This window comes from Lemur catta, chromosome 6, assembly GCF_020740605.2.
Source record: "Lemur catta isolate mLemCat1 chromosome 6, mLemCat1.pri, whole genome shotgun sequence".
Lineage (NCBI taxonomy): Eukaryota > Metazoa > Chordata > Mammalia > Primates > Lemuridae > Lemur > Lemur catta.
This window is the reverse complement of record NC_059133.1, coordinates 90,736,375-90,748,397: the sequence shown is the minus strand read 5'-3', so window position 1 is coordinate 90,748,397 and position 12,023 is coordinate 90,736,375. Positions and strand designations below refer to the sequence as shown.

Below are 12,023 nucleotides of genomic sequence, written 5' to 3'. Positions count from 1 at the left end.
CTCTCTCTCTCTCCTATTATTACATATATAATAATATATATATAATGTATATATACACATTTATATATATAAAATGTATGTCTCCAGCAAATCAATACCACTGAAGAGAAAAATGTATAAAACCTGAAAAAACACAACACAAAAATATAATATCCAAGTGAATAATAAACAAATGAAAAGGTGCTCAATCTCAGTAGTAATAAAAGAAATGCAAATAATTTGTACTACAATTAGATATGTCTACATATCCACCAAAATAAATACAAATAAAAAGAACCATCATATTTTGGCAAAGTGTGTGGAACTATAGGAAATCATGTACTGCTAGTGGGAATGAAAATTCATATAATATAACCCCTTTGGAAGACTGTTTCACATTATTTATTAATATTCTAATTGAACATATTCACACCATATGATGCAGGTATATAGTCAATAGAAAGTAATATACACATATCCCTAAAGAAAGGCACAAGGAAGTCAATGGCAGCATTATTTGAAATAGTAAAAAATAGGAAACAACCCAATTGTCTATCAATCTTCCCTATTCATACAAATAAATACTATATAGTATTGAAAGGTAAAAGCTGCACATGGCAGCATGGATGAAACTCATCCACGTATGTTGATCACGGATTTGAATTTAAATATTTATTTCCTTGCAACTTGTTCGTTGCAAGTTATTAATAATTATATGTAAGATAATAAAACAGTGTGAACTTCAGGTCTCAGAAACTAGAAATTTAGAAGTATATTGGCTTATATAGTATAGTGCTATAGCATATACAAAGCATTTTTACATGTGTTATTTTAATTACATTTTATGCTTAGCATAAAAAATATTGAGAAATATGGGTGGGGTGAAGTATTATCAGGATTTAATTTATTTTTTATGGTTAAGCCATTTCCTTTATAACTAAAAAGTGTTGAGAAAGTGGTGACAGCTTCATGTTCCATTCAAGAACCTGAGAATGAGACACTAATGAAATCAGGAATCATAATCCACACACATTCAGGCCACCGGAGTATGAAAAATAACCAAGAAATCTTTTAAAAATCTTATTGTAAAATAAAAAATTGTAATTGTATGTATTATGAGATATAAAATTTTAACACACGTGTATGTCAAATGATTAAATTAAGATAATTAACATGTCCATATCATAAAATACTTACCATTTTTTTGTGGGGAGAACACTTTAAATTTATTCTCTTAGTACTTTTGAAATGTATAATACATTGCTATTAACTATAGCCATCAAGAAATTATTTTTCATGTCCTTTGACAGTGAACTGCTTGAACCAAAAGTGAAGTGGTTTTATTTAGCCACTAGAGGGCACTGCAGTCTGTGTATACTGGAGACTTCAAGCTTAACAGGAGTTTCGAAGCAAACTCATTTTTTGTATTTGTAAATGGTTACTAGAAAGTACAGTTGCACTTTAAATAATAAAATTATTCCCTTTAGAAATTCTATATTTCTACAGTTTTTCTTAAAAATGAAATAACCATTCATTATAGAAAATTTTGAAATTACAGAGAAGCATAGAGAAGAAAATAAATTTTGCTTGTATTGCTACTACTCAGGGTAAACGCTGTGTTTATTTTAAGAGTTGTTCTCTCTGTCAGCATATACAAATATAAAGCATATTTCATATATTAAATATTAAACAGGATGTAATCTTATTGTACATATTTTTTCTAACTGGCAGCAATAATTTTTTGAGTATTCTTTCATATGCATAAATGTTCCTCATAATTGTTTAATGTTAGCATAGCATTTCATCATGCAGAATCATATTTAATATTTTAACTAAATCTTTGACTTTAGGCAATTAAGTTGCTGCTAATTTGGCACTACTAAAAGTATCCCTTAGATAAACATTTTTGTGGTTGTATCTCACATATCCAAGATTATTCCTTTAAAATCTTCCCTCCCTTTTTGAAAGTTGCTGCCTCAGATAAGAGGTATAAATCATTTTAAGGTTTTTGATAAGTATTGCCAAACTGCTTTCGAAAGGTTAAACTAGACCAGTTTACACTATCACCAGCAATCTTTCTGGCCATATTTTTATCAACATCTTCCCCAGGTATTCATTTGCATTTTAATTTCAGTTATAATATGTTTTCATCTGTGGAAATCTAATCAAAATTATGAGAATTGAGAACATACTTAAAAGGTCATTTCTGCATTAGTATTATACATTTTTTGGAAGGCAGCTATGCTCGCCACTATACCACCAATGCAGTATTATACATTTTTGAATCATTGAATACTGACTATAGTTTCTAACATTTCAATGTCATTTTATCATTTTTAAAATAATTTTATCAAATCCCTATAATTATGTGAGAAAAGCAGGTGAAGTATTCCTTTTCCCAGAGGAAGAAATTGAAATTATATTGGAAAACAATAAAACACACTTAATTGATAGTCATTTTCATTCACATTAATGTAATTATCCAAGATGAATGGAGCCAATAGATTTGACATTTTGAAAGTTGGCTAAAAGTTTGAATGCAGGAACAAATAGCATAGTATATCTGCAGTACGCTTCCATAGTAACCCACATTTACCCCTATCATAACCTTTGTCACACCATATTATAATTACTTACCTTATTATTTGTTTTACAAATAGACTGTAAATTCCGTGAGGCCAGTTGCCACGCCAAATTTGCTCAGTATTTTGAGTCTAGTGTCCACCACAGTAGTAGGTGCTTAATCATTTGTTAGATGAATTGTTTAAAAGTCTTTCCAAAAATAAACATAAATAGGTTAGGTAGAAATAGACATGTTATGTAGAAATGCTGCTTTATGCCAATACTGGAAATCTAATGACATAGTGTTCCCATTTATAAAAATCATCGTCAATACTTAATACATCTCTGGGGTTTACTATGAGCCAGGCACTGTTTTAAGTTTGTTTTCATATACTAACTAACTTAATTTCTAATTAATTCTAACCAAATTTTGAACTAATTCTAATAAAATAGCGAGTCAGCCAGTGAGTGGCAGAGATGAAACTCAGGCCATCCGGCTCTCGTGGTCTAACTCTTAACAACTCCAGTTTCCACAGACGTATTTCATAGTACACGAATCACAAGACATGGTTTTCCAACATGACTTGGGAGTAGATTGTTTGTTGTTTTCAATGATAGAACATTACGGCTAAGGGGCTATTTGTTTCATTTTATAGCTGTGAGAACTGAGAATTACAGAGCTTAAGAAATGCATATATTATTTTTCACTAAGCAGTATCTAAAATCCAAATTTCTTCCCTATTTGTGACTGCTGCTGACAACAGTTTAAAGATACCATACATATAACACATTTCCAACTTCCAGAGGAGAATATTGCAAAATACATTAATAAAACAATTTTAAAGGTAATCAAGTTTTTTCCTGATTGAAATATTCCATGAAGATCATGTAGTGTCTCATTTCTATTTAGTGAATTATTTTATGTAAATAACTAAAATGTATATAGCACTTTAGAATTGAACAAAATACTTTCAAAGCATTGATTATGAGTACTAATTATTAATGAGCATCTGCTGTATGCTGAAAACTGGATATGGTCCTTTAGAATACATGCATATGAAAACAATTTGGAATCTATAAACCATGTGGTAAAACTAAGGTTTTACTATAGCTAGGATTTGTTTTCTTTTTTTAAAAAAAAGAATATTCTGTTTTCTGCTTTCTAATATGGCATATAATTTTAAATGTGTATCTTAAGGAATGGACACTTCTTGGAAACCATTGTATTGATTCTACTTTTATTTTCACAAACATAAAAGCAGCTTATAATTGTACCGAATACAAAATACAAACAAGACACACTTATTGCACATAAAAAATACTTAAATGAAGTATTGCACTTATTAGGATTGATTAGGAAAGTCTCAAACTTATTATCAGTTAAGACTAGTATTAGTCTAGGTTTCAACAATATAGAATATTTCCTGATAGGGATTTGCCACATCACATATTGCACATTTTCCAACACTTTTTGTCTGCTTTACAAATATCTTCGTATTCTTTGCTTTTGTTTTTTCTCTATAAAACACTGTATAGAAGGTTTTACAGGCAACAAAATATATGCTATTGAAAAAGACCAGTCTACAATTGAGGATGTGAAAAAAAAAAATACATGATTATCCCACTCTTTAGGAGAAGAAAATGACAAAGTAACTTGGCACATTTCTCCAAAAAGAGAGAAATATTACAAAGCTTAGTTTCATAAGCATTTTTCTACTTATAAATGTTCCCTGAGTTTAACATGTCTGCAGTCACAATTCCCTTTGTTTACATGCAGTTTTTAGTACCACTGTCTAACTCCTTCAAATAGTGCAAATGCATGAAGGATGCTTATTGTTGGTAGTCATTCAACAATAAATAATAACTCTAAATCTAGTTATTTTACTATTTCTGAATTTAAAAAATATACATATAAAGTGCATCTGAAAGGTTTTATAGTCATTCATCTTATTCTTGGCCATCATTGTCAGTCAATCTGTGATGTTTTCAGTTCATGGCTGAAAAAGTCCACAATGCAAATCGTCCTGGAATTTCTCTCCATTTTTTCCACAGTCTTTGAAAGAATATTTCCGAGATAATACATAGCTTTGCCACAAAGTCTGTGTGGAAAAGTTCTGACTGTAGAGCAACATCCATTGATACAGATTTCCTTTAGTTCCATGCTATAACAGTCTATGAGTAAATACGTTTCCTTATTTTTGACAGGGTTTGCTACATATCCAGGGTAAATTCTTTTCACATTCTCTGTTGCTGACCTCTGTGCTTTTCAGGAAAGCACAGTTCCCAGATTCTGTAAGGTTAAACCTGCCAAACAATAAAGAAAGTCAGATTTATTTTCAGTTCATCATTTTTGTTCATTTACATGAGAATAAACTTTGTTGTAGCGGTGACCTCTGTTTTTTTTTCCCCCCTTAGTAGCAAGTCTGCCAGTCAAATAATCATAGACTAATCTGTGGAGACAATGGACAAGAATTGAGAGGAATAGTACATGGAGAAAACTTGGAGTTTGGAGGACAGTGGTGCATTCATTTGGTTGGCAGATCACCAGAGGAGTGATTCTTGGTCGTTTTTAAGTTCATAGATCCTTCAACAAACAATTCAGGATCATAGACATTCGGCAGCCTTGCATACTAGTGCATACAGTTTTAAGGGGGTTTATGGTTCCTGAAACCCATTCTGTGGCTATGGGACCATTGGACACATATTAAGAAACTCTGTTAAGATAGCTATAAATTTATTCAACTCTGAGTTTTCCGATGGCAAAGATCAATACCAAACTTCTAAAATGTTCTTCAATTTTAAAATGTAGTTTAACCATGGGTAATGAAAATAGAATCAGTAGCTTTAATTCTGGAGCAAGTTTTCTTTCAGATCCATAGAAACTCACAGAAATGTTCAGGGTTTTGCATCATCATAATTATTCCTGGAATATTTCCAAACTGAGTCTATTACTCACACAGGGTTTGCTGAGAAAAACATTACTATAAGCATTTATTGTATCAATTCTAAGTGGACAAAGAAAAAAGCTAACAATAAACCCTATCTTTCTTCATGCTTTCATTCTAAAGCATAAAAGCATTCAAATGAGTTTGTTAGAGCTCTGCCCATACCTAACAGTGTTTTGAAAGGAGAAAAGGAAAATCGTTTTCTTGGAGTGCCATCCTGGGGAGAATAAAGAGACTTCTAGAGACTTACCAGTTGTTAAATTCTTTGCCATCTGACCATTTCCATGTCTGATCAGCTTCATTTTTCAGTCCAATCCAGTGTTCAGTTCCACCCACATGTCGTTTTAGGAAGATCTTAAAGTAAGGACAAATGAGTTGTTATGTTAAACAACCTTTTGGGTAAGTATATAATTAAAATTTCTGTTTCTCAAAAGCTGCAATATGAAGCATGACAGCACATCTGATTATTTATTATTAAATAGCTGTATGTACAGCAAGCTCATTTGGATTTCTGCTCTTTGAAGCTAAGCAGTCAAATGAAATTTAGAATACTGAACTGAACTCTCATTTTGACCTCAAAATGATCATATGGTTCTCCATGACTAAACTTTCCTACATGTGAGATAGGCACAATGTTTTCACTTAGAAAGAAACAGAAGGAAACTACAGATTAGTTATATAAAATAAAATAACAATTTTTCATGAAATTGTTTTTGAATCTTACCATGTCCTTTTCAGAATCAATGACAGCAAGAGTAGCACCATGTTTGGAACAAGCATCTTGGGCTGAGGTCCAGCTCTTTGTTACAGTGGAAAAAAGGTAGCATTTCTTCTGGTAGCCAATCCAGTCATCTGAGCACGAAGAAACATGGAACTCATATTGGCTCGGACAATTGTATTGGCCCACTGTGAACAGGAAAATAGTTTATATTATTATAGTAACAAAAGAAACCAAATAACTATAGAGTGCAAAACTAGTGCAGACATGCTGTGTGCTGTGCTAGGTGATGACAAAGGATGAGAGTCAAAACGGAGAATTCTGAAAAGAGTAAGAAGAAAGCCAATTCTCCCGTTATCTGATATTTCATTGTGCTTAATCATCATTGTATGGGGTATGAAGATAAGAAGGTGTCCCTTTGACTATAATGTGAGAAAGTGACAGAAAAATCCTGAAAATAGTCATTTGGACTAGAAAGGGTAAAGTGTGTTATAAATTTCAAGGAAGATTTTGAATCTGAATGCAGAGATGGGGGAATTTAAAGATGCAGTAGATAGACATAATACTAGGTTGGAAGATGAAGGAGAGTAATTTCAGGGAACTAAACTCAAAATAAGGGAAGATTTATGGCTGAGAATATTTCATAAAATTGTAAAAGTTCATATTTGTAAAAGACACAAATGTATCTTGGTATAGCTATATGTATTGACTATCATATCACTACTGACTCTCTGGGAACTTCTAGACAGAGTCTTAATTATCCAGAACTACCATTCTGTGGCCTTTGAGATAAAAGACAAAAGACTGGCCACTTCCTGATTAATCTATGGCTTTAGATATTATTTTCTCCACAAGTAATGAATGTGAAGTCCTCATTTTTCTAGCTAAATATCTATTAATTTAGAATTCAAATAAATCCCCTTCATTCTAGATGTACACATCTTTGCAAGTGTAACTTTCTTCTATAGTAACGCATAAACCATAGACATCTTTAATACTTATAAAAATATTGCATTAGTCATCCAAGGAATGTAGAATTATATTTAGTATTGATGAGGAAATTGGCCATGTATGGTATATGGGATGATCCTAAATTAACCAGAATTTATGATTAACTAGACTAAGCTAATATTAATTTTAGCTGAGTATGAATACTTATATTGAGGAGGCTTTGAAAGAATTTGTGAAGTGCAGACCCACCTGAGAAGGCAATGAGAACAATGACTAAAATGGTGATGATAACCACATTCAGGACAGCACATGGGATAGGAACCTGGAGGGACCCTTCATGATGTGTTTCAAAGTGGACACTGGTAGCATTATCTGGAAGGGAGAAAGCTGATGAATTCAGGTAAACCATAGAAGTACAATAGGGACATTTACATATAAACACATATAATATTCTTTTGAGGCATTTCAATTTTAAAAAGTAACGTGTTTCCCCATCTCCTTCCGTGAAATTTCTAAGTTAATTTTCCAGAAATTTTGAGTGAATTTGGAGTTTCTTGTTGGCTAGAAGTGAAACAATGCAAGCACAATAATAAGAACACAAAATATCTCCCCAACATATGTACTTAGTACTGTACACACACACACACACACACACACACACACATATACACACACACACACTTAGGAGCTGTGAAAATTCTAAGTATGTACTCTTATTGTTTTAGTCATAATTAGAACATTTACTAAACACCCTACTGCCCTAGAAGACACATAAAAAGAACAGCCTAGGCACAATTCCTTAACCCCCTTGTAGTTGCTGTTTAGGAGAAATGATGTGAATGGGATAAATGTGGATAATATATTAAAGTAAAATATTGAACTGAAATATAAATATCTAAAACTAAAATGGTTAAAAATTAAAAAAAAAAAAAACCACCTGACAGTACTTTTTGGTGAAGTTGGCGCCATGTGGAGCAATTGGGATTTTCATATATTACAGGTAGGAAAGTAAATTGGAAAAACACTTTGGAAACTATTTCTTATAATTAAATATACATCAACTCTATGATTCAGAAATTTTATTCCAATGAATATCCCAATGAGAAATGAAAATCTGTTCATAAAATGCCTTGTACAAGAATGTTCATAGAAGCTTTATACTTAAGAGCCAAATCCTAGAAATAACTGAAATATTCCTCACAAAAGAATGAATAAACAATTTATGGTATCTCCATACAAGGGAATTCTACTTAGCAATTAAAAAAAAAACACTTTACATACAAAAAAAAAAGGATGAATCTCAAATAAAAAAATTAGATTACATGAAAAAAAATTAAGCCACAAAAGATTGTATAATATATATTCCCATTTATATGACATTTGGGAAAGTTGAACTAAGCTCTGGTAGCAGAAATCAGAATGGTGGTTGCCTTTGTGTGTGTGGGAAAGGTTATTTAACTGGAATGGCACACAGCACAACTCCCTGGGGTGATGGAAATATCTAAATATTTATTAGCCTTGTGGTCATACAATTGTCATAACTCATTAAACAGTTAAAGAGTGACCTGTGCCTTAAACTGTACATTAAACAACTCATTAAGTAATGATCTGTGGATTTGTTGTATGTAAATTATATCTCAATTAAAAATGATACATGAATGAACAGTAAAATATTTGAATTTTCCAAGAGAAGTTAAAATAGAGGAAACAACAATATTATCAACCAAATGTCAGGTAGAAGCTGATTTTTTCATTTACTATTCTGTATAATGGTGAAACAAAGTAGAAAGGATTTTTTTTGACAAATAAATATTTATGTGGGAGGATTTAGAATAGGAATAAGATGTTAATGATGATTCTTAGTTACCAAAACAAAAACAAAAACAGAAAAAGACCTAGAAGGACATCTGTGATAGAATATAAGTAAATAAATTGAAAAAGAGAGAAGGGAATTTTGTGACTCAGATAAACTGTCAGGATTCTTAAAATGTGACCTCACAAGGAGTATACAGCTCCTTATTTATGTTCTCAAAAACTGAGTAAAATGGCTACTTGAATGGTAACTGACAATGAAAAAAGTCTCAAAATGCAAAACAATCCTGTCCTATGGATTATTTTCATAACTAAAGGGTGACTACATAAGACATATATTTTTTTTTCCTTACAACATTTCTCTAAAGTTAAACTGGATGAAGATGGGTTGTCTTTTTTCATAGTAATTTATCTTGCACTGAGTGTCAACATAAACTTTTGCTTCGTCTGGGAGTTCTCTTTTCCAGTGTAGATTTACATTCATATTTTGCAAAAGAAGACTTGACTTCACTCTTATCCAGCTCTATTTCGCTCAGCTTCTAGGAGCAAATATTTTTTTTTTTCACCCGTATACAGCTATCTCCGGAAGCAGCCTTTGGCAGATAGGGTAGCAAGTTCAGAGCTTGGTGTAGTTTCGCTTCTCACCATGGGAGAGTCAATCATGCTGCTTAGACTCAACGCAACAGTAGCTCTGGCTCCTTGGCAAGTTCTAACATGTCCAGAAAACTCATGGACTCCAGAGCCTCCCTCAGCCCATTCCTCAACCCGTGTATAAACTGTGGTGATGACTCTCAGATGTTACTTTGTTCCCATTTGTGAAAGTTATTGGTACCCACAATTTGATTTATCACCTAGGTGACAAAACATTTCCCCCAACAGTGCACTTTAATTACAGCCCCTGTCCATTAGTGGAGAAGTTGAAAATAAATCCAGCTGTTGAATCAACCAAGGGTGATGTTCATGCTTGTTCACACTAATCAAGCAACTACAAGGGCAGCATAAATTAGACATTCAACAGAAAATTGGAAGGATCTCAAGAAAAGTTAAGCATTTCTGCATTACGTCCTTCTTCCTTCAACTATGCTCTCTATTGAGTAGTTTTATTATTATCATTGTTTTTGGCAGCTGGACTTAAGCCATAAAGTTGTAGCTTATTTGGTTAGCTAAAAATTTGCATGCCTTGCATTTGTTATCCACACTTAATTTTATGTTCTTAAACAAAGGATGGGTTTATCAGAGACAACTGATGCTTTTCTAAAGTAAACCATTCTAGTAGACATACACTTAGAAACTTAGGAAAAAAAAATCCCTTCCTCAGAGATTGTTTTGGCTCTGCTGTTTCTATCACATCCCTTTATTACTGATTGGCTCTCGCTTACAGATAAACTCTAATGCCTAAGTGCTAGTGCTTTAAGGCACCTCGTTAACTAAAAAAGAAGTGGGATAAATGAAAAACAATCAAGAAAGTCTTACAGAAACAAGGTGTAGAAAAACAATGGGAAAAATTCTGGCAATAAGAAATTAGAATAGATATGTTAATAGAATAAAGAAATAGAAGATAGGAAACTTTATAAGATGATCATCTTTTGGTGGAAAACAAAGGAAAGGAAGAAAAATTTTTGGCTCATGTGGAATTTGAAACCAGTAATTGGAAAGGTAAAACAGAAGGATGAAGTGGAAGAAAAGAGTCCTACAAAGAATACTAAAGCAGAAGATTGCATGTTTGAAAATTATTTTGTGATATTCTTCTAATAAATTACCATTGAACACTGCACTGTGAATGTTCAGATGCTTATATAGCTATTCTCCCAAAGGTTGGAAACCTGCACGTTTCTAGCAACTAGAGGATGCTGTCGTGAGAACACAGGATGAGGCACGCAAAAAGCAGACAAGGATACAAGGGAAGGCGACCACAAATGTAATTGCTTATGTGGAAAACAGAATTTTCCATAAAGAGAAGCAACACTTTCCGGAATATGTACAGGTAGATGTGGAAAAATGATAAGAGAACAACAGGGCTATGGCAGAACGTTTCCTAATTAAAACTAAAAATTCAAATGATGTAAACTGAAACAAAGAGAAAGGTCTTTAAAGATCTGAAATTACCTTTGTAGCTTCTTCTCATCTCAGTTATCCTAACTTCTCGTAGATAAAGAAATATTTACCTCCTCCTTGAAATAGAACCTAATCAAGTTCTCTACAGGACAAAGCGTCATTTTCTTCCCTAACTACCATTAAGTATCATATAGAGAGAGATCAGTAGTATATCTTCTCTAACTACCATTATATATCATGTAGAAAGATATTACTAGTATATAAGAAAGCAGATCTGACTTACTTTCTTGTCCTCTCTCCAGATCCAAAGAGCTGTTTTCTGTTATGAAATCATTTTCAGAATTCATCTTTATTATCAAGATGCCCTGGTTAATCTCAAGTCAAGCCAGTCTACAGCGAAAGTCTGCTGGAGCTCTCTTGCCGTCTCTGGGTCTCTGAGGCATCCCAGCATTTATATTTCGTTATAGTGTCTCCACCCCCTTCCTTTGACCTCTTACTCACTCAGCTCTGCCAGTTCTCTTTCATTTATGCTCCACTGGCCCAGACAATACAGTGTGTTGTGGTGAGGTATGGGTTTTCCCTGTGTCTGAAATGTCCTTTCTCACAACTGTAGGTGTAGTATTAAGAGGCAACTGGGATTTCCCCAGAATCATCTGGGGAAATTAAATTTTTAAACAACACAAATAGTTTAGGACATAGCACAATGTAAGTAAACAGAATTAAAAGTTAGGGATTCCTATCTTTGAGATGGAAATAATTTGGAGAAGAGTGTAACTGTTTTTTGGGGGGAGTCCCATTCACTCATTTATTCATAAATTTAGCAACTAATATTTATTGACCACCTGCTATGTACCTGACACTGTTGGGGGGGCAGAGGATTTATTGTTGAATAAGAATTTTAAGACCTCTATTCTCATGGGTCTCTTTCCAGCCTGGAAGAGCTTTGCTTGTGAAGCTATGAATTGACTGTTAGAGTATGTCATTCACTTCTTCCCTGGGAA

The 12,023-nt window shown here is 32.9% G+C and overlaps 1 protein-coding gene across 2 annotated transcripts; it reads right to left on the bottom strand.

The window, feature by feature from the left end:
* Positions 1 to 3,765: 3,765 nt before the first annotated feature.
* On the bottom strand, positions 3,766 to 11,433 carry LOC123640025 (early activation antigen CD69-like). 2 transcript variants are annotated; one of them, XM_045554362.1, is made up of 5 exons: positions 11,306 to 11,433; positions 7,405 to 7,527; positions 6,211 to 6,392; positions 5,737 to 5,840; positions 3,766 to 4,845 (listed from the first exon to the last, which is right to left on the bottom strand). In XM_045554362.1, exons 1-5 carry the CDS (start codon positions 11,367 to 11,369, stop codon positions 4,734 to 4,736), a joined length of 585 nt encoding a protein of 194 aa, XP_045410318.1. In that variant the 5' UTR covers positions 11,370 to 11,433; the 3' UTR covers positions 3,766 to 4,733. The 2 variants fall into 2 exon arrangements, with proteins under 2 accessions (XP_045410318.1, XP_045410321.1); XM_045554365.1 differs by lacking the exon at positions 11,306 to 11,433 and adding an exon at positions 11,074 to 11,181.
* Positions 11,434 to 12,023: the final 590 nt, after the last annotated feature.

What these genes read in the sequence shown, in the direction of transcription:
- LOC123640025 (XM_045554362.1), bottom strand. Translation starts at nt 11,369, where the DNA reads ATGAATTCTGAAAATGATTTCATAACAGAAAACAGCTCTTTGGATCTG. An exon ending in TCTGGAGAGAGGACAAGAAA is followed by an intron (nt 7,528 to 11,305) that starts GTAAGTCAGATC and finishes TCTCCCTTCCAG; the next exon opens with ATAATGCTACCAGTGTCCAC. An exon ending in TTGATTCTGAAAAGGACATG is followed by an intron (nt 5,841 to 6,210) that starts GTAAGATTCAAA and finishes CCTTACTTTAAG; the next exon opens with ATCTTCCTAAAACGACATGT.